The sequence below is a fragment of the Caretta caretta genome, chromosome 2 (genome assembly GCF_965140235.1).
Source record: "Caretta caretta isolate rCarCar2 chromosome 2, rCarCar1.hap1, whole genome shotgun sequence".
NCBI lineage: Eukaryota > Metazoa > Chordata > Testudines > Cheloniidae > Caretta > Caretta caretta.
Window position 1 is genome coordinate 197,905,251 of NC_134207.1, and position 23,004 is coordinate 197,928,254.

General features: G+C 37.0%; 1 protein-coding gene across 8 annotated transcripts in view; it reads left to right on the forward strand.

Annotated features, from left to right (window-relative positions):
• SLC4A7 (solute carrier family 4 member 7) overlaps positions 1-23,004 on the forward strand; it is a 161,301-nt gene that overhangs the window by 106,637 nt on the left and 31,660 nt on the right. For 5 of the 8 annotated variants that reach the window (XM_075125726.1, XM_075125724.1, XM_075125727.1 and 2 more), the window contains exons 7-13: positions 2,787-3,143; positions 14,141-14,256; positions 15,039-15,098; positions 15,729-15,886; positions 17,397-17,484; positions 20,802-20,948; positions 22,302-22,405. In XM_075125726.1, coding sequence (XP_074981827.1) covers positions 2,787-3,143; positions 14,141-14,256; positions 15,039-15,098; positions 15,729-15,886; positions 17,397-17,484; positions 20,802-20,948; positions 22,302-22,405 — 1,030 coding nt within the window. The remainder of the gene's footprint in view (positions 1-2,786; positions 3,144-14,140; positions 14,257-15,038; positions 15,099-15,728; positions 15,887-17,396; positions 17,485-20,801; positions 20,949-22,301; positions 22,406-23,004) is intronic. The other 3 variants (XM_075125725.1, XM_048838624.2, XM_048838625.2) reach the window with 3 other exon arrangements.

Below are 23,004 nucleotides of genomic sequence, written 5' to 3' on the forward strand. Positions count from 1 at the left end.
CAACATGCAAAATAGAACATTGTGCTTTATCAGTCTAATTTGCTACCGAAGCAGCAGTTCACTAGAGATTAATTTCAAATCTCTAATACTGAAAATGAAATAATTTTAAATAAGATTCAGTCTGTAGAATGCACTCTTCAGGTAAACCCTCTAAATTTGAGTTTTTTCTGTATACTTAGGGACACTACTTCTCCATTGCTCAAAAGAATGTTAGGATTGTTCAGTATGTTGGTCCTCCTTATACATTGTATACTGCACATGATAATACTGAATGCGTCTGTGTTTTTTGGTACCTGCCTGATGGTGTAATATTTGAGAGAGAGAGATACCTTCACCTCCAGATCTTTAGCAAAATTCATCATATTCTTGCTCTGCCTGAGATGGAACACCAGTCATTGTGCATCTACTCATGTACGTTTGGGGAGTTGCAGTCAGTGTTCTCTAGACATGCTCTTCCCCAACCCCACCTTCCCCAGGGAAAGGGTGGGATGAAGATAGAGAACTCTTTAGAATCTTCTTCCCTGGTAGGGAAGAACAGGCACCTACCAGAAACTTGTCTCTGAGGGAAGGATGTGACTCTATTCTCCATCTTAGAATAATGGGGAAACAAGAAGATAAAGAGAGACTGCATTGTGTGGCAAGGGTGAGAGAGAAAGATTTGGAGAAACCTGAGGTTAAGTAGATGAATGAGATTGTAATAAAATAGATCGAGGAGTAGTATAGTTTGACACTTGTACATTTCACTCCAGCGCAAACAGGAGACCCTTTGATCTAGAACGTAATACTCCCAAGGGAGTTCTGTACACCTGCGCAATGCAGAATTTGTGCAGAATTAATGTTCCCCCACCACCAAAATGGGCTGCAGAGCTGCTGGGTCCAGCAGAGCCCAGCTCCCTAGCTTGCAAATAAGACACTGCCAGGGGGACGGGGAGGTAGCTGAAGGTTTCCTGGCAGCTGCATTTCCCGGCACACCCTGAAGGAAGGAGGCAGCGGCATGCAGGAAACTCCATACAAACCTGGGACCCAGCATCAGGCTGTTTCTCCCTCTGGATTCCTGGGCTCTGAGAGGGAGGGGGTGTGAGTGTTTGGAATGGAGCGGGGGCCCCATGGCTGAGCTCGGAGGTTGGGGGAGGGTACGAGTGTCTGGACTGGGGTGTGTGGCTGAGCTCGGGGGGGGAGGGAAGGGTGTCAGTGTCTGGACTGGGGGGTGTGACTTGGCTCTGTGGGGTGAGGGTGCGAGTGTCTGAGCTGGGTGGTGCCCCATGGCTGGGCTCTGGGTGGGGAGGGGAAGGGTGCGGGTATCTGGGCTGAGAGGGGGCACCCTGGAGCTGAGCTCGGGGGAGGGGGAGGTGGCAGAGAAACAGGAACTGGGTTGTCGTAGGGGTTCTTTAATTCTCTACTTCTGGGCAAATTTTTTTTGTCTGTGTTGTTACAGACGTAATTTTTGACAGGTATTTTGAAATAAATTACTAAAATAATTGAAACTGGCATGATTATGTAGTGTTATTTTGATAAATGAAATATGCAGAATTTTGCAGAATTTTTAATTTTTTGGCACAGAATTCCCCGAGGAGTAACATAAAATAGGCTGCTGCAACCTATATTAAGTAGCAGCTACCCTTAATTTTTTTTAAAAAATGGAGTATTTCAACTATTATATTGTTATATGATGATGTGTTATGACTTGACATGGTGTCATATCATGCACCACCACTACTACAAAGGTGTAATGAAATAATGCAAAAATTATAAACGTAAAAATAATGTTGCAACTTTTTTGTTTTTAAATGAAGATTTTTAATTTTTTTCCCCCAAATAAAACTTTGGGGAACTTCCATTTCATGGAAAATTCTGAAAATGTGTTTTCATTCTGATATGTAATGAAAACGAATTGTAAAATGTCAACATTAAGTTTTGGCCGGCTCTAAATATGATAGCATCTTATGCTATGAACAAATAACTGACAGGAGTGATGTCAGTTGGACTACACCTTTTAGTGCTAATAGATTGAAATTTGGTCCCTGACCAAATGTTAGTGAATGCAAATGATTTAAGATATTCTGCTTTAGGTTAGATTTAGTAGGTTATTTTTAACTTGGAAACCTGATGCCTGCCTTTGTCCTCGACAATAAGTTTTACTGAAATATCAAATATTAACTATTTCCTTCCTTCCCTTTACAAGCTTTTATGTAGTGCTTTACAAAGAGTTTCATTATCCCCATTTCACAGATGGGGAGACTGAGGCATAGAGAAGTAAAATGACTTGAACAAGCTGTCCCAGCAGGCCAAGTAATTATATTTAATTTGTGGTACAAATGCTTCAAAATCTCCTGATCTGACCTTGTTACAGTAGCATTATGTCTTAGCCTAGTAAAAAAGCTTCCAGTACAAATGGTATATAGTAATATCTGAATTTGAATTTTTTTCCTTTTTAACATCTAGTGAAACAATTATTTTAGATGTCAATATTTTAGGATCATATGCTAAATTCTTATTGGACCTTTTTTAAGCAATTACTGGTCATATCCTTTTCTCCTAAATCCCCATTATGTGCTAATTGGTACTTGTCAGTAAGGTATCTGCTGACTTTTCTAATATCTAAAAATCTTATTCACTCTTGCATCTTGCTTAACTCTTATCTCACCTGCATGAATGTGACACTTTTTGCTCTTAAAGATTGTATTTTACTATGTAAATTGTACATGCATAATTTGTCTTTTTTAAGAAAAAGCTTGTTTCCCTGCTGTAAACTTCATTTTGTGTTTCATTTATTTGTTTTATCTCAGGGGAAGGCCTTTCAGCCTCCCACCACTCTTTGCGAACAGGTCTCTCTGCTTCAAATATTTCCCTGAAAGGAGAAAACCGTTTGTCCCTTCTTCTCCATTACCTTCTTCCTTCTTCAAGAGCTGGAACCCCGGCAGATTCAAGGTGTACAACCCCACTACCTACCCCTCAAAACACACCACCCTCCAGTCCTAGCAGCGGCCGCCTGGCAACCACAAGTTCCCAGCCGAGTCAGCTTCAGGGCAAGGAACTGCTGGTGTCACCTGCCAGTGATGCTATTCCCACAGTAATAATCCATCCACCTGAGGAGGATTTAGAAGTTCAGGAAAAGAAGACAGAGGATAATATTAACATACCAGGCAATTATCCAAACTTAAACTGTCCATGTGTGATGCTCTCTGAATCTGGATCACTTGCATTGCAATGTTGAGCACATAGCTTGAGCATAAATGAGTAGTATTTACAACTGTTACCTCTGTCTGCATGTTTTATTTCTTCTGAAGTATGATTGTTTCTTATACAGCATAATAGATCTATTCCAAAGGTTTTTACTCCTAAAAAAAAATTAACACAAACATTGTTGAAGTTCACTTATTTATAATTGCATTTTAACTCCTTGAACCAATGAAAAATAGAATTTTTCATACTTAACCTTTTTTATTTGTCTGATTAAAAAGGAATGTTTGTGTTTTTGTTTCAAAAATAAGCAATTTTTAAATAAAATTGACTTTTAAATAGGCAAGATGTCAAAAATGGTGGCCTTTTCCTTTCACTCACCTTGAATCCATGTAAATGAAGATATTAATTTAGTCCTTAAGTGTGGTGTGTGGTTTAAAGACATGGAACATGCTCTGAAGTATTTATAGTCTAAATCAGACATGTTACAACATGTGGATAAGAAATGAGTGAAGGTAGGTGATAGGAAGAAACAAGGGTTACAGTTACAGAGTTAGGGTAGTAATTTAGTCAGTTGTGTTTTTGTGCCATGATGGATTTTGTTTTTAAATACTTTCTCTTAGGCTTTAGCTTAAGTTTATATTATAAAAATCTTAAACTGTTATGAACAGAAGTAGTCAACCTTAAAACTGGCATATCCAGCATTTCTACAATTGGTGCCAGTGAATTTTCCAGTGGTGCATTATCATGGTGTCAAATGCTTAATGACTGTTGGGGGAGAACAGGTGGAGTGTTGTTTTGTTTGTATTTTTAATTTGCAGAGTATTGTAAATTAGCTATCAGTTAGTAGCAGATCCTGTGATGTTATTGGTCTGTGAAACACTTCGAAGCTGTTTAGCGCGTGTAAAAAGCATAATACATATGACAACACTGGATATAAGAGAAAAATATTCCTCTGAAAATGCCTCATTAATATGTTGAGTAAGCGTTTGTTTTTTATCCCAGAAATCAATTAATAATATTTGAGTTTTTCCATCATTTCTTAGCATTAGAGCCAATTGGAGGCTGAAGATTTTGGCAGTTCTTGTAGTTAACTTGTAACTGTTTGAAGAGGTCACTTTTCTCTTTGCCTCCAAGTGCCTTTGGGTTTTTTTCTTTGAAAATGACTGAACACCTTACCAGGAAAACAGAAAATGTTCAAAACGTGAAACTGTTTATGCTCACCATTCTGAAACTGATCTCCATTTGCGTGGATTTGGACTGCTGTAACTCAAATATTTGACCAGGCACAATCTCCTTGATGATCTTCCTTATTATCTAGTAAGAGAAAATTGGGAGACAGATACGACTCTCCAACCAGACTGGCTGTCTAGCACAAACCCTTTGTCTCTGGGCATCTTGAAAAAACAGATCCATCCCATTACCTGTCCAGACCTGAGGTGAGTGATCCTGGCCCAGCCAACCCTATCTATCCATTTCTAATACAGGCCCAGGTTCAGGGTAACAAGGAGAAGGAAGTTGAAGAGGCATGTGCTGGAGGGAGTAATCAGTGTCAAATTTCCTGGTTATCTGCTTTTCCTCTTTTTCCACTGAAGGGTAGTGAATATATTAAGCTTCAGAGAGTAAATAGAGCTAAATCTGTCCTAACACCAGTGCTCTGAGTTACTGAACAAGGCCTTTCCTCCCTTCGTAAACAAAAAGAAATCTTGTCCTCTGCCTCCTTAATACAGAAAAACACTTCTAATGAACAGAATGTTCATATAAAGATCATTCTCCCCCTCAAATCCAAGGATGATTTTATATTTTTTGTGGAGAAGGAGGAGTATGACTCTGCCAGCATTAAACAACTGGATATGGTTAATGGCTCTGCACTAAAGACCACAGCCTTCACTTTGGTATCTCTTCTCTAATGAGACAAAATGCCATACGCAGTCCTGTAGAACCTGAGAGAGACAAGTGAAGATAAAGCTGTCCAGCTGAATCCAAGTCCATCTTAAATTGATTCTAAGCCTCAAGGAGATGTATTCCCATATTTATAAAGGAGAAATATGAAGAGGATGATCTCCCAGTTCCTCTGGCTGTATATACTCTGGTCTCTTTTTGTCTGATCCACTGTTTAGAAGTGGATTATTTGTTTTTCTGGACCCCCCAAAAATCCAATATTAACATAGAGATGCCCTCGAGAAGAGTCTCTCAAACTCTGGTCAATGGGCTACTGCTGGTCTGGAGCCTTTCTTAAGAACATAAGAATGGCCATACTGGCTCAGACCAAGGGTCACTCTAGCCCTGTATCCTGTCTTCTGACAATGGTCAATGCTAGATGCATCAGAGGGAATGAACAGAACAGGGCAATTGAGTGATTGATCTCCTGTTGTCCAGTCCCAGCATCTGGCAGTCAGAGACTTAGGGACACCCAGGACGTTGGGTTGTGTCCCTGACCATCTTGGCTAATAACCATTGATGCACCTATCCTCCATCAACTTATCTGATTCTTTTTTGGACTCAGTTATAGTTTTGGCCTTCCCAACATCCCCTGGCAACGAGTTCCACAGGTTGACTGTAAGTTGTGCGTGTAACTTCCTTCTGTTTGTTTTAAACCTGCTGCCTATTAATTTAATTGGGTGACCCATGATTCGTGTGTTATATGAAGGGGTAAATGACACTTCCTTGTTCACTTTCTCCACACAATTCATGATTTTACAGATCTCTATCATATCTCTCTTCCCCTCTCCCCCCACCATCGTCTTTTCTATGCTGAACAGTCAAATTCTTTTTAACCTCTCCTCATATGGAAGATGTTCCATGCCCCTAATAATTTTTCTTGCCATTCTCTGTACTTTCTTTCAGTTCTAATGTATTTTTTTTTATATAGATTGGGCAACTAGAACTACAGGTAGTATTCAAGGTGTGGGCATACCATGGATTTATGTAGTGGTGTTATATTTTCTGTTTTATTATCTATCCCTTTCCTAATGGTTCCTAATGTTCTGTTAGCTTTTTTAACTGTTGTTTCACATTGAGTGGATGTCTTCAGAGAACTATCCACAGTGACCCCAAGATCTTCCTTGAGTGGTAACAGCTAATTTAGACCCCATCACTTTGTATATATAGTTGGGATTTTTTCCAATGTGCATTATTTTGCATTTATCAACACTGAATTTCATTTGTCATTTTGTTGCCCTGTCACCCAGTTTTTGTAAGATCCCATTGTAACTCTTTGCAGTCAGCTTTGAACTTAACTATCTTGAATAAACTTGTGTCATCTGCAAACTTTGTCACCTCACTGTTCATCCCTATTCATGGATATGTTGAATAGCACTGTTCCCAATACAGATCCTTGGGTGACCCCATTATTTACCTCTGTCCATTGTGAAAACTGACCATTTATTCCTACCCTTTGTTACCTGTCTTTTAACCAGTTACTGATCCTTGAGAGGACCAACCCTCTTATCACATGACTGCTTACTTTGCTTAAGAGCCTTTGGTGAGGGACCTTGTCAAAGGCTTTCTGAAAGTCCAAGTACACTATATGCACTGGATCACCCTTGTCCAATGTTTGTTGACCCCCTCAAAGAATTCTGGTAGATTGAGACATGATTACCCTTTACAAAAGCTGTGCCAACTTCCCAAACAAGTCGTGTTCATCTATGTGTCTGAATTCTGTTCTTTACTATAGTTTCAGCCAATTTGCCTTGTACTGACGTTATGCTTCCTGGCCTATAATTGCCAGGATCGCCTCTGCAGGCTTTTTAAAAAAATTGGTTTTACATTGGGTATCCTCAAGTCATCTGGTACAGAGACTGATTCAAGCGATAGGTTACTTATCACAGTTATCAGAGTAGCAGCCGTGTTAGTCTGTATCCGCAAAAAGAAAAGGAGGACTTGTGGCACCGTAGAGACTAACAAATTTATTTGAACATAAGCTTTCGTGAGCTATAGCTCACTTCATCGGATGCAACATCGATGAATGGATGCATCCGATGAAGTGAGCGGTAGCTCACGAAAGCTTATGCTCAAATAAATTTGTTAGTCTCTAAGGTGCTACAAGTCCTCGTTTTCTTTTTACCACAGTTAGTAGTTCTGCAGTTTCATATTTGAGTTCCTTCAGAACTCTTGGGTGAATACCATCTGATTCTGGTGACTGTTACTGTTTTTAATTGATCAGCTTGTTCCAAAACCACTTCGATTCAAGGTTCATGGAATGAAAAATGGAAAATCTAGTCTTGTCTTTGGGTTCCATTGTCCAAAGGGAATTGGAGCCCATTCCAATATGGAAGGGCATGGCAGTGCAGATTTCCCCTCTACAGACATGAAAGGCTACAACCTTGTTGGCTGTTATATGTCTCTTCTAAGATCTATGGAATAGCTAGATATACTTTCTATGGACCAGTCTTTAGAAGAGGTACCCTGAGATAGTTTCTAGTGTCTGATATTTTGTTTTTATGTCCCTTGTTCTAGGTTATTCAGAAGTTTAATATATATGGGATTGTTGGAAATATCCCAAATATTGTGAGTTGGTGTATAAGGTGGAGAGAGATGATTTTTTCCATTTCAGTTTGTTCTTTGTAGTCCAGACACTAGCTCCAAACAACTCAATCAGGCATCAAAGCATTCTCTTTCAAAAATTAAATATTACAGTTAATTTCTTAAGTTTGATATTTAGCTTTTCAATTTTTCTTATACAATCAATGTTTCTCCTATGAAAAGGCAATTCAGAACCAGTGTTTCAGAAATGACCATGCTTTGGAACTACTGAATACTGAGTTCCACAGATTGGGGGCAGAAATAGCCAAAATAAATACCAAAATCATTGTCTTTGGCTCTGCTGCCATCTGTGCTGGTAAATGAGAGGGGAATGCAAACTTTTCATGAGTGGCTGTGGACAACAAAAATAAGAGAACAGGCAAATATTTGTATTTCCTTGTTTCCGAGGCTTTGAAGTGTGTTCTGCTCTATATTCATTTTATTTTAAATTTAATTGATAAAAACATAAATTGTAACACTTAGCTAATTTAGAATAGCTTTGTCCTACAATTCCATAGCATCTGATTAATTTACTAAAATTTTTATAATTGCAAACCTACAAGTATTTCTTCTAGAAAAACTCATCCAGTTCTTTGCTTCTTTAACAGGCTGTGTAGTGCTAGGAAAACACACTCCCTATAGATTTCTTGAATGTTTAATTTCTTTAAGAAGTCTAGAATTTAACTCTATTTAAAAACAAATAATTCACCTTGTAGCATTCAATATATGCGCATGCAGTTATGGTCGGACAGTTAGCATGGAAGATTTGGATGAGTCCAACTCAGTGCCTAAAGCAGGTCCAGTTTACACTGTGATGTCAATGTATGTCTTGTCTTGATGTTGATCTCCTCTCTCACTGAGGCAGAGGTTGAGGTGGAAGGCTTCTTGGATCTAGTTCTTGATTAACAAATGGGACCTCCTTTTTCCACCAGCAGTCTGAGTCTAGTACTGGATTAAGTCCAATAATGAATGAAGTCTAAATAAGGAAAAATTTTAAAAAAAATACTTCAATTTGATATTTCTTTTAGATGGATTTTGTAAGAAGACAGAGAAGAATCACTATATACGGCTTTATCCAACCTCAAATTGCCCGTGTCACAGAGCCTGTGGAACCTCTATAGAAGCTGCTCCATATTTTGTGGGATTCTTCCCCATTGGAAGTACCTTACTTAGCTATACTAGGAATCCCCTTCCACAGAGTGGAAGTGGTGCAGCTGCTTTTCATGATGACATCTAGAAAGGGGCTGGGCATGCTCAGTGTTTCCCTCAATATTCCAGCATGGGGATAAATGAATTTTTCTGTGTCTGACAGCCTGGAAAACAAAGGACAAGTGTCTTCTGTGTGGGAGAGCTGTTATTGGGCTAGAGCTAATAGATCGGGGAAGAGAGAGACAGGAATTGTTCCCTCACAAATGGAGATTGCATGGGAGAAAGCCCTCGTTCTGGTGATGGAAGGGGGCTGGAAAACAATTTAAGGCAGGACAGTGACCTGCTTCAACAGTGTGATGCAATTTTTGAGAAGCCCTATCAACAGGGTTTTTTATTCAATGTTTTTGATTGTCTGTGTGCCCCAGAATCCAAGATGGTCTTGTAGGCTGAATAGAGTATATATAGATATGATATATTTATATATGTAGATATATAAATAGCATGTAGAGTGTTCAGTGTGTCAAAGTATGGCTGAGCTGCATCGTATTTCTGTCTTTTCACAGACGCATTAAGAACTTATACTCGTCATTTACTTTAACTTTGTAAAAGTAAATCAATCTGACATTAAAACAAAACCACAATAAGGTAACAAAGTACTAAACCTATTGGGAATCTTGCCTGAGTAAGGAGTACAGGCTAACTCCTAAGTGAGCAATTTAAACCATGAAACAAAGGGAATTCAAAATTAAGCATTGTGAGGAATTAAGTTTCAGCTTTGAGTTAAACTCTTTAAATAAAGAGAATGAAGATGGTTGCTGAAAGGAAAACCTTATCCGTTAGGGAGGTTAGTTGAGCTTATCGTATCAAAAGTCTGAGAAATAGGATCAGAACTTGGAAAATAACCAATGAGATACAACAGATGTCACCCTTACAAATATAATTACAGTGCAGTAAATGTCTACCAAGAGGATCATATTTATGCCATGAGTGAAAGGACTGTTTTCTATCATGATTTCTACTAGAGTCCTTTTGAACTGGAAATACAGAATTACCTCAGAATTACAAACACCAGAGTAACGAACTGACCAGTCAATCGCACACTTCATTTGGAACTGGAAGTACACAAAAGGGAAAGCAGTATTTTTCTTCTGCATAGTAATATTTCAAAGCTGTATTAAGTAAGTGTTCAGCTGTCAAGTTTTGAAAGAACAACCATAAGGTTTTGTTCAGAGTTATGAACATTTCAGAGTTACTAACAACCTCCATTCCCGAGGTGTTTGTAACACTGAGGTTCTACTGTATGCAAAATATAAATTAAACTTAAGAGAAACACTTGGTCCTAGGCAAATAATTTGAGACATTTGAACCCAAACTATTTTTTTTTAAATAGAGGAAAATGTATGTAGACATGCTGATGGACTCTTCAATATTGAGCTTGTGATATAGTTTGTGAATGCAGCATAATTTAATTATGTTGCTTAAGCCACAAGAAACCAATTTATTTTTATTATGTATTTTCTAGCACTGGTTGATTTTAAAAACAGCAGAAAACTATGAAAAATTTTATGGAAATGCTTCCATTTTTGTTGCCACTTTAGAATGCTGGAATCTTTCTGACAGTATTTTTAAATTGAGTTTGCATCTGTACTTTTAGTAAGATTGTGAAAAAGCAAAATCTAATAATCCTTTGTATTTGAACGGGATAGGGATTTCTGTATTAGCACTAAGACTTTTTGAACCTGGGCTGTAAATAATTGGAGAAATTCTGACTTCAAATCATAAAAAGATCAATATTATCCTAATGCCAAAATTGAGAAATGGGCAAAATGGCAATTTACAGTTACTGTTTATGTGTGCACCTCAGTGAATCAAATTCAGAGTACCAGTTCTGTGAACTTGGGAAGGTTGCAGTCAAGTAACTTTTGTCCTTTGCTCTGGCCCTGAACACCCACAGAATTTACATATTACAGATTCTCTGGATAGGACAAGGGAGTGTGGCCTGTGAGATTATTTCCCCACCTTCCTCCTACTCTGCTATGTATCAGTTTTAGGGATTAATTGATTTCTTGCCATGAAAAATCTGCATTGGGGCATTGATGAAAAAGAGAAGAGGACATGAATTTGGCCTTTCTGTATTTACCTGAACAGGTTTTGTTTTTTCCTCTCATGTACTAAGATGTAGACTTCCTATTTTCTCCACATAGCAGGTATATTGCATCCCTGTTTCAGTTTTATAAACCCTCCCTAAAAAATTGAGTTTTTTCTACTAAATGTGATTCATGGGTTGGATTGATGGGTTATGAGTTATCTCCTTTTTGATGAATAATATATATTGCAGAACAAAAGGGAAGAATGTGATTTTGCCATTTTAGTTGGCTGAGATTGGCATTTATAGTAGTAGTTAATTGCTAGCACAGTATAGGTTTCACAAAGAAAATTAAAGCCTATTTAATATCATTGTTTTTGTTTTATTAGAATGTCTTAAATGTTTATAAAATGGAAGAATGAGAATTTGCAGTCTTACCGCTAAATGATGATAGAACTTTTGGTTCTGACTCTTCTTTGGAATAGCTATATAGGATCAGATTTTTAGAATTCGGCTGTCTCTGGAAAAAAAGTGAAACAGGTAAAAATGCCAAATGATAAACTTATAAGGAGTTTAGGCCTGAATTGACTAGGCAAATGGTTGTGTTTAGATCAGGCTTAGCTAACATGAACTATTTATACTCCAAAGCTTTTTCTAGTTTAGTCAAAGTCTTAGGCCTTGGCTAGACTGAGACTTAAAGGTGTGATGTTAGAACATATTAGCTAACGAATTCTAATGTGTTTATTGTATAGGCAGGGCAATGTATACTTTATGTGTGGCATAAGATGGTTGAGTTAAAGCCTAGAGGGAAGGCTCAGCTTTAACTCATTCAGTTTAGCATATGTTAAAATATTAGGGCTGTCAAGCGATTAAAAAAATTAATCGCGCAATTAAAAAAAATTGTGCAATTCATTTTTTGTTTAAACAACAATAGAATACCATTTATTTAAATAGTTTAGGATGATTACTACATTTTCAAATATATTAATTACAACACAATATAAGGTGTAGAGTACTCACTTTATATTTATTTTTGATTACACATATTTGCACTGTAAAAAACAAAACAATTATTTTTCAATTCACCTCCTACAAGTACTGTAGTGCAATTTCTTTACCATGGAAGTTGAACTTATAATGTAGAATTATGTAAAAAGAAAAAGAGAGGGGGCATTCAAAAATAAAACAATCTAAAACTTTAGCGCCTACAAGTCCCTTCAGTCCTACTTCTTGGTCAGCCAATCACTCAGACAAACAAGATTGGTTACAATTTGCAGGAGATAATGCTGCCTGCTTCTTGTTTACAGTGTCACCTGAGAGTGAGAACAGGTGTTCACATGGCACCGTTGTAGCTGGCGTTGCGAGATATTTACATGCAAGATGCGCTAAAAGATTCATATGTTCCTTCATGCTTCAACCGCCATTCCCAAGGACATGCTTCCATGCTGATGATTGGTTCTGCTTGATAGCAATCCAAAGCAGTGCGGACTGACGCATGTTCATTTTCATCATCTGAGCCAGATGCCACCAGCAGAAGGTTGATTTTCTTTTTTGTGGTTTGGGTTCTGCAGTTTCCGCATCAGTGTGTTGCTCTTTTAAGACTTCTAAAAGCATGCTCCACACCTTGTCCCTCTCAGATTTTAGACGGCACTACAGATTCTTAAACCTTGAGTCGAGTGCTGTAGCTATCTTTAGAAATCTTACATTGGTAGCTTCTTTGCATTTTGTCAAATCTGCTGTGAAAGTGTTCTTAAAACAAACATGTGCTGGGTCATCATCCAAGAGTTCTATAACATGAAATATATGCAGAATATGGGTAAAACAGAGCAGGAGACATAATGCTCCCCCCAAGGAGTAAAGACACAAATTTAATTGACACATTATTTTATTAACGAGCATCATCAGCGTGGAAGCATGTCCTCTGGAATGGTGGCCGAAGCATGAAGGAGCATACGAATGTTTAGCATATCTGGTACGTAAATACCTTGCAATGCTGGCTACAAAAGTGCCATGCGAACACCTGTTCTCACTTCCAGATGAGATTGTAAATAAGAAGCAGGCAGCAGTATCTCCCGTCAATGTAAACCAACTTGTTTGTCTTAGCGATTGACAGAATAAGAAGTAGGACTCAGTGGACTTGTAGGCTCTAAAGCTTTACAGTGTTTTGTTTTTGAGAACAGTTATGTAACCAAAAAAAATCTACATTTTTTATTTACACTTTCATGATAGAGACTGCACTTCAGTACTTGTATGAAGTGAATTGAAAAATACTATTGTTTTTATCATTTTTACAGTGCATATGTTTGTAATAAGAAAATAAAGTGAGCACTGTGCACTTAGTATTCTGTGTTGTAATTTAAATCAATATTGAAAATGTAGAAAAATATCCACAAATATTTAATATATTTAATTTGGTATTCTGTTATAAGTGCGATTGATCGCCATTAATTTTTTTGAGTTAATTGCGTGAGTTAACTATGATTAATTGACAGCCCTATAAAAATATATGTTGCTGTGTCTTTACTCGATTATTTCAAACATGTTAGAATCCATTAGCTAACGTGGTTTAACATCACACTCCTAAATCATAGTCTAACCAGGCCATAGTATACATAGGGTAAACTGCTTCAAACCAGGTTAAGCTTCACTGATGTGTATGATCATTTACATAAGTTTACCCAGAGAGTTGCACTAGTTTGGCTGACCGCTAGTGTCTTAACCCTGATATGGTCAAAACCTGAGTCTCATTTTTTTAAGTCAAATATCAACTTCTGATAATGCACTAAAGTGTGTGGTGGGTGTGTGTTTGTTTTTTTGTTTTTGTTTTAATTCAGATGTATGAGTGTGGAACCTTTGTCATGTAGGTTCTGTCCACAAAGCATTGGTGGTGAGGATTAAAATTTTTACATTTGTCCTCTTCCCCCAAAAGTCACTCTTGTTTTCTTTTCTTGACTGTTTTGCAAATGGCCACCATTTAGGCAACAGCTGTTTTTAACTATTTTAAACAAACTTTAATTGTTTTCCAAAATAAAATAACTTGTTTATGTTGAATTTGAGGTACTAATATGGGGCACTTTTGTTTATTAACTTGCACATTCGCTTTTAGCAAGCTGCCACATTGAGTTCTTGCATAATGTGTGTCTTGGTTGGTCCATTTTCTGTGAACTCCATTTTCAAAGTGTGTATTTTGTTTAAATCTAGGGCTTCTAGCATCTCCACAGTCAGCACCTGGAAATTTGGATGCTGGAAAAAGTGGAGATGTTAAAGGTAATGGAACAGGAGGAAGCAGAGAAAATAGCACTGTTGATTTCAGTAAGGTAAATGACATTACATATTTTCTCAATGATTAGTAAGTAGGGCTATGTAACAGTATGGTAGCCAAACTGGTTGCTATTTCTACCTTAATTTGGGTTAACTACAGCAGTATCAGAATCCAGTATAGATTAAAATTAATTAGCCATTAAATGTTTTGGCTACTTTTGCAGTACATCTGGGCTTACTATTGTTAGATAATTTTGCCACTTCACATGTGCAGTATTTCATGTAACTTGACATAAGAAGCCACTGTACTTGCTGATTGAGCAATACATAATATTTTCAGGTCTGATACACTGCAAAAGTTTTTACAAAACGTGAGTGTTATGGGTGTTTTTGCATATAAAGTGGCTTAAATTTTTCAATTTCTGTTTTTCTTACTTTAGAGACTTAAGGCCCCTTTTCAGAAAAGGGCTTTTATGCATTGTTCTGTAAAAGCCATGGAAATCTTAAGGATAAAGAGCATCAGTTGTGTTACTTCTGGAAGTAAACCTTGTGTACTTCTGTTAACCTCTCCCATCTTTTGTAACTTAAATGTTTTGGGTTATAAGAATCACTATGGATTCTTACTATAAAATTCACCTGTTCAGTCTAATCTGTACAGTAAAAGATAGTTATAAACTGTTTGCAAAATTAAATTTAATAATTGTGCTGAAGCAAAGCTAATTTACATAGTAGTTCTCATCTGATCATGGCAGGTGCCATTTATTCCTACTCTGTCACAGTTTTTACATTTTTGCTTGGCCTGTCCTTCTGTACACCTGCCTTGTCTCCTGTTGGGCAGGAGTCAGCCTCCTGGCACTGTAGTTGTGGCACACTTGGTGTGGGACTCAAGAGGCCAGCTGTAAGTTTTCTAGATAACAACGTAACTAGTGTTAGTTTCTTGTGCCTTTTGTGTATCTGTTTGTAAACTAAAGAGTCAATGTGCTGTACAGTTTTGTAATGTTCCTCTGTAATTATATGCAGAAATGTAAGTTTCTTTAGTCTATTTCAGCTGTTTGTTTTTTGTGGATGATAATTATATTAAAGCTATTAATTCCTTTAAAAATATTTAAAATACCATTTATAAAATGTAAAATAACTACGTTCTGGAAACTACATATAATTACATGAACTCTCCTTAGTTATTGTTTTGTCTATTTGATGTCAAGTAATGTCACCTACCATAGAGAAAATATTTCTGTCCTGAGAAGTTACTGTGAAAAAGTGATTATGTAGCTGAAAGTTTTTAGAATATAATAAATAATAGTAGTTCTAACTTGTAACAATAAAAACAATATACTAATAAAATACCGCTGACAGACATATTTTATACACATCATATGCTTGTCTTTTCTGTTCCTGTACATGTGAAATATTTCTTTTGCATTTATATTGTTTTGATCAATACTCTTTTTAGTTTTTAAAAATTATTTGTAGAATTATCAATAAGAATTGTAAAGAAATAAGCAATTGTTTAATCTCTATATTATAGGTTGATATGAACTTCATGAGGAAAATTCCCACAGGAGCGGAAGCATCAAACGTGTTGGTGGGAGAAGTAGATTTTTTGGAAAGACCAATTATTGCTTTTGTGAGACTGTCCCCTGCTGTGCTTCTCTCAGGTCTCACAGAGGTTCCTGTTCCTACACGGTAAAGAAATCCTTGAATAACATGCATTTACTCACACAATGAAGTAACAGCACTTCAGTGTTAAAGCAGAGCATAGATCAGAGTTTAGATTGTGAACTCATTGGGACAGGAACTGTCTTACTGTCTTAAATCTCTGACTTGCACGGCAAGCAATTGTTGCAGTTTTGTGTAATGAGGGACATCTAAACCTCCTCCCAAAACTTGAAAAAATGATGATATTTTGACAATATCTTTAGAACTGTTTACGAAGTTTGAAACTGACAATACAGGTGGGTGTGGGAAGGGTGGATCTCAGAGCTGCTGGTCCTCTTCTTACACCATTTTAACTGTGTGACTAAGAAGACTTACACCCAATGTTAACATGACAATGGACGTAGTCCATTGAGTCTTGAAGTATGAGTACTCTGTGTAGAGTGCGGTTTTGTGAAAACACAGCTAGAGTGTGGGAAACTTATTTGCTTGTGTGATCTCTAGAGTGTATATTCTAATGTGTCTTTACATGTGAATACAGATGTTGGTTTTTGCAAATCCGATGCCAAAATGAAATACATTTACACCATTCTTTTTCTAGTGGCTAGGAAATGCAAAGTGAAGGATGGGTATAATCCTTCTCTTCTCCAGTCCCTACCAATGGTATGGCTTTAAGGGAAAAATTTTCTGTACTTTGGTGTTTATCACTGAGGATGAAATTCACCTCCACTGGCACAGGAAGTGTATGTTGGATCTACCTGTATTAGTATTTTGAGGCCCGCCAGGGGAGGGCAGGTTACTATTTTTGTTGTAATAGAATGTGTCTGCTGGGACTTAATGTTGAAAGCAGTTTGATAAATTGCAAATTAAATACATTTGGTAGACAAAAATGTGACTAATCTGATGTTGGGATTATGTGAAATGATTTTCATGATAATTTTTTATGAACTAATTTATACAGCACACTGCCAGACACAATAGAACTAAATCGTTTGATGCATGTTTTCATCAGATTCATTTAGAGCTGCCATCAGAAAAAAAATATGTGCATTGGGTTATTGTTGGAGAAGGGTAAAACCTGTGAATGTTTGATTTAGTTTTTATATCTAAAATGCAATTGCAGTTTCTTCAAAGAACTTGTCTGGAAATTTTCTTACAAGGACAGCATGGAAAATTGAACTTAATGGTTTTCAATATAATTATTGCATAATAGTATTGGCCTACTAATCTTTGCAATATGATTCTAACTGAATTACCTGGTTTTGAAAATTCTTTTTAAAAAATGGCAACACTGCTTTAATTTTTCACAGGAAATAGTTCCAAAATTACAGTAATTTAAATCTTTGTGTTCTATTTGTGTAGCTAAAACATCATCCATTTTATCAGTACCAAAATTATGAGCCTACAAATTATGAATTCTAATATATGATTTGAACAAGTAGCCTCAGATTTGGTTTGAGCAGCTGGCTTTTTACAAAAGGCTTAAGCTGAAATAACTCAGCTCTCCTGGTCTCCTCTCCTGTCTTAATTTTTCCTACAGGTTCTTGTTTCTGTTACTGGGTCCAGCTGGCAAGGCACCACAGTACCATGAAATCGGAAGATCAATAGCAACGCTTATGACTGATGATGCAAGTAGTATATATTTACAATCCATTGAAAGCAAACCTGAGTGTTGAATAAAAATTTGCATTGCAGAAGTCTAAAATCATGTTCTCACAGACTATGCTTAATGAACTCTTTACAACCTATAATTCACAGATACATGGCACAACCAAACTAACTTTATATAAAGAACAATGAAGACACAATCCACAGAAACGAGGAATGGATGTATAATAGCAATTTAAATTTATTCCTTGCCTTTCTTGTAGAACGATCCCAAAAGTACTTGCGAAAAGATATACAAGCTATATATATATCTTTAACCTACCTCTTAAATACAGCCACTTTTGACATGAAAGATGGCAACTATTAAACAATACATTGTAATGTTACACAGTAGTACAGGACAGAAAATTAAGAATGTTGTATAAAACTCAAACACCGAATGGGTATTTTTAGATGGGCAGAATGTAATGGCCAAAGTTGAAATTTTGCCAGACACTTGAATTAATACTTCTAGTCTTCTGTGCAGTGCTGTGAGGTCTTTAAAGAGAACTGGGGATCAGGATCTCATTTATTTTTCATTCAAAAGAAGACACCTCCCACAGCATATTTGGATATTGTTTCAATACTGAATTCTCACTACTATTAGAGTAAGTTAACTGAAATGTTAGCATCTCTTTGGGTAACAGCAATTTTAACTTTTGAATTTTAATCCAGAAATATTTCTAAAGTTAAGGTATTTAATTAGGGCTTCTGGTTTTAGGTGTGTATTTTTAGGAACATAAAGGCTTATTGGGAATAAAAATTGACTTGATCGGTGTTTAGCAAATGAATTATATAAAACATTTAATAATATAGAATATTTAAAAATTCCAGAATTATATAATTTCTTTCTCCCTCTGAAGACCTGCATTTCTAGGGATTAACTTCCAGTACATATGGCAGCTCTTTAGGAACTGCCTCTGCAAACAATTTCTAATACTGACTAAACTTATCATTTTTAATGGGTAAAACTCCACCAAAGGAAAAGTGTGATTAGTTTTTTTTAAATTAAGCCGTATTGGTTTAACTTGAAACCAGAAACCCCAAGTTAAAAGTCACTCACTGGTTTGTGAAACTGAATATAGTCTGAGATTCTTTTGCAAAAGCAAAAGTTCCATTAACCTTAAAGAGAGGGTGATTTGGCTCTGTACTTTCTACTTTTGTAAGACGCCACCCAGAATACATGAAATTTAAGGATATATATATAGTGGATGAATATGAAGTTCCTGATTTAATCAGTATGTATATTTTGACATTGAGTTAGTTTTAAATAGCTTGAATGTATTAATTCAGGGGTGGCATACACAACTGACTGTGGTGCATTGAACTGTTACTGAATCAGAGTTCAGTAGTTGTAAATCTAATTCATTTATTGAATGTTGTGAGGATGAGGTATTTTAATATTTACAAACATTTAATGAATTAATCCTCACAATATCCCGGTGACGTCTAAAATGTATAATCCCTATTTTGTACATAGGGAAACTGTTTGAAAGGGGATCTGGACCCACACCATGAGTCAGTGGCAGAGCAGGGACTAAACTAAGGAGGTTCTGATTCTCCATGGAGAGATCTGACTGTGCAGTAAAATGCTGAGAGAAATGCAAAAAGTAATCAGCACAACTATTGTTTTGTATTGTATGAGAGGAAAGTGATCAGGAACAGTCAGCATGGATTCACCAAGGGAAGGTCATGCCTGACTAATCTAATCGCCTTCTACGATGAGATTACTGGTTCTGTGGATGAAGGGAAAGCAGTGGATGTATTGTATCTTGACTTTAGCAAAGCTTTTGACACGGTCTCCCACAGTATTCTTGTCAGCAAGTTAAGGAAGTATGGGCTGGATGAATGCACTATAAGGTGGGTAGAAAGCTGGCTAGATTGTCGGGCTCAACGGGTAGTGATCAATGGCTCCATGTCTAGTTGGCAGCCGGTGTCAAGTGGAGTGCCCCAAGGGTCGGTCCTGGGGCCGGTTTTGTTCAATATCTTCATAAATGATCTGGAGGATGGTGTGGATTGCACTCTCAGCAAATTTGCGGATGATACTAAACTGGGAGGAGTGGTAGATACGCTGGAGGGCAGGAATAGGATACAGAGGGACCTAGACAAATTGGAGGATTGGGCCAAAAGCAATCTGATGAGGTTCAATAAGGATAAGTGCAGGGTCCTGCACTTAGGACGGAAGAACCCAATGCACAGCTACAGACTAGGGACCGAATGGCTCGGCAGCAGTTCTGCGGAAAAAGACCTAGGGGTGACAGTGGATGAGAAGCTGGATATGAGCCAGCAGTGTGCCCTTGTTGCCAAGAAGGCCAATGGCATTTTGGGATGTATAAGTAGGGGCATAGCGAGCAGATCGAGGGGCGTGATCGTTCCCCTCTATTCGACATTGGTGAGGCCTCATCTGGAGTACTGTGTCCAGTTTTGGGCCCCACACTTCAAGAAGGATGTGGATAAATTGGAGAGAGTCCAGCGAAGGGCAACAAAAATGATTAGGGGTCTGGAACACATGAGTTATGAGGAGAGGCTGAGGGAGCTGGGATTGTTTAGCCTGCAGAAGAGAAGAATGAGGGGGGATTTGATAGCTGCTTTCAACTACCTGAGAGGTAGTTCCAGAGAGGATGGTTCTAGACTATTCTCAGTGGTGGAAGAGGACAGGACAAGGAGTAATGGTCTCAAGTTGCAGTGGGGGAGGTTTAGGTTGGATATTAGGAAAAACTTTTTTACTAGGAGGGTGGTGAAACACTGGAATGCGTTGCCTAGGGAGGTGGTGGAATCTCCTTCCTTAGAAGTTTTTAAGGTCAGGCTTGACAAAGCCCTGGCTGGGATGATTTAATTGGGTATGGGTCCTGCTTTTGAGCAGGGGGTTGGACTAGATGACCTCCTGAGGTCCCTTCCAACCCTGATATTCTATTCTATGATTCTATTGTAAAGAAAAGATGGATTTTTCGAAGTATTGATTGTTATAAACAAGACTGTAGATTATTTAGTCAAGAACACTTCAAAAATATTTGGAACCACAGTTACATATATATATATGCACAAGATTATGAATGGAAGCACTTCTGCACATATATGAAAGAATTTGCATGTGCAAAACCCACCAACAACACACACAGTTGTTAATATTTGAAAAAGGCTTATACAAACCTGTTTACATGCAAAATTGCAAGTGCACAAGTAAAAGCCGAGTTGAGACCCATGGAAGATTTGCCTATGACTTTTTTACTCAAGTGTCCCTCTAAGGGGTTGCTCTTACCCAGCATTCATTTGTGTGTGTATTTTTTTCCCAATAAAGGTTTTCCACGATGTTGCTTATAAAGCTAAAGACCGTAATGATCTGTTATCAGGAATTGATGAATTTTTAGACCAAGTGACTGTCCTGCCTCCAGGAGAGTGGGATCCATCTATACGCATTGAGCCACCAAAAAGTGTTCCTTCCCAGGTAAGACCTTTTACGGTATTGTGGTCTATGATATGTTTCTAAAATACATTTCCAAATGCAATCCAAAACTTATAATAATAATTAACATTTATTAGAGCAGCAGTACCCTCCTTCCCCTTTCAATTTGGGAGAAAGATTAGACCCTCTGTAAAATAACACTAGCTATATTACGTTAACTTGTTTATCTCCTCTCCTCTGTTTTTGCTTGAAATCAATCTTATTAATTTCTCTAATCTTGAATACTCTGAAATTGTATTTTGGTATTTTTATAATAAAAAGTTCTGTTATGTGAATCTAATGATTATAAACTAGACTATTGCAGTTTTTCCAAAGGAAAATGGAAACAAAAATTAAATACAAATTTAGGTAGGGAAAATCTGGGTTAGAAAATGAAAACACTGTAAATTATATGTGAAAAATAAAAATGGATAATATTAATGCATTCTGCTATTTTTGGAATGAGAATCTGAATCCCAAACATGGTCTTCTGCTTGTTGCTCTAAAGAGTGTTTTGTGCTGCTATTATGCTGCACCCCACAGGCGTGTTAGGGTGGGAAATTGTGCTCTAAAGAAAACCTGATTAGTTCTCATAGTTGAGGGAAATTGCTGCAGCAAGGGTCTGGTACAGTGAGGGACAGGGGCTCCCCTTTTGGGGGGCTGGTCATATACTCTGTCAGGTAGTAACAATCTTGGAGAGGTTTAAAGAGAAGACAAAATTTAAAAGGGGGAAATGTAGCTTATTTATCAAGAAATGTGAAGTTAAAACCTTGGGCTCCTTACAGCCTGGGCTTTGGTTTCCAAAGAAAGTAGGTGAGTTGATGTTGTGGGATATGAGTTAGACAAAGGAAGCCTGTGGTATTTGTGTGCTGTTGGTGGACCTTGCTGAGTATAAGGAGCAAAGTTTTTACATGTCCATATAAAAAGCAAAGCTGTCTGCATAATGAGGTGGAGTGTGTGCATTTGTGTTTACATTACCATGTGTATGCACACATGATATAGCATATATGTAATCAGTATATAATACATACATACATAATTTTTAGATATAACTATTATACCTGAATCATGTGTATCTTGCCATTAAAATGTATTGTTAATTGAGCTATGAATTCACTCCTCAGAAGCCATGTGTATTCAAAGTGTATTCATAGATACTGTTGCCTTTTGGGAACTTTATTTACAAGTATCATCCATATCATGTTGTACATTTGTATTGTAAATATTTATCAAATACCTTGTATTAAAATATTTTATTTTGGAAGTATTGGGTCTTTGCAAACTTTTCCTGATCAGAGGCTTATTAATAAAAGGTGACCCTAAAGTAAAATGTTTTAATGTACTTTCCTTACCTAGGAGAAAAGGAAGATACCTAAATTTCCAAATGGATCTACTTCTACAGGAGAGATTCTCAAACAGGAGAGCCATCATGCTGGACCTGAGCTACGGAGGACTGGAAGGTGGGTTTGCTTACCTAAATACTAGTTATCACAAAGAAATACAAGCAATAAATCATTAATACTGATTACCATTTTGTAGAATGATACATTTAAATCTTTTAAATTCATGGTAAAACACATCCTTTTTCCTTTTCAAGTGATTGGTTCTTGTCTATGATTGTTGTCCTGCTTAAAACATTATCAACCCTGTGGCAATATTCCTCAACACACTTGTGAAGGATTTCATAGTATGAGGATGCCTCCTTTAACTGACGAAATTTTCAAAATATATTTTTAATTTTTAAACTATTATAAAGCATGCATTTATCATGAGTGTAGCAGCAACTTGGAAATTGTCTATATTGGGCTAGATATTTAAAATATTGCATAGATACAAATCAATGTCTAAACTATTTTCTAGACCCCACAGAAGAAACTTTAAAAGAAGAGGTCAGTATTATATGCAGCATCATATAACAAGATTCATACCAATGGAATATGGACAAAGTAGTGATTTTTAGACCTGCAAAAAATTCAAAGTAAATTCTTGTAGATGCGTTGCATTTCTTGTCTGGAAATTTTAGTAAACTCAAATCCTTGGCTAAAAAATTGGATTGCCT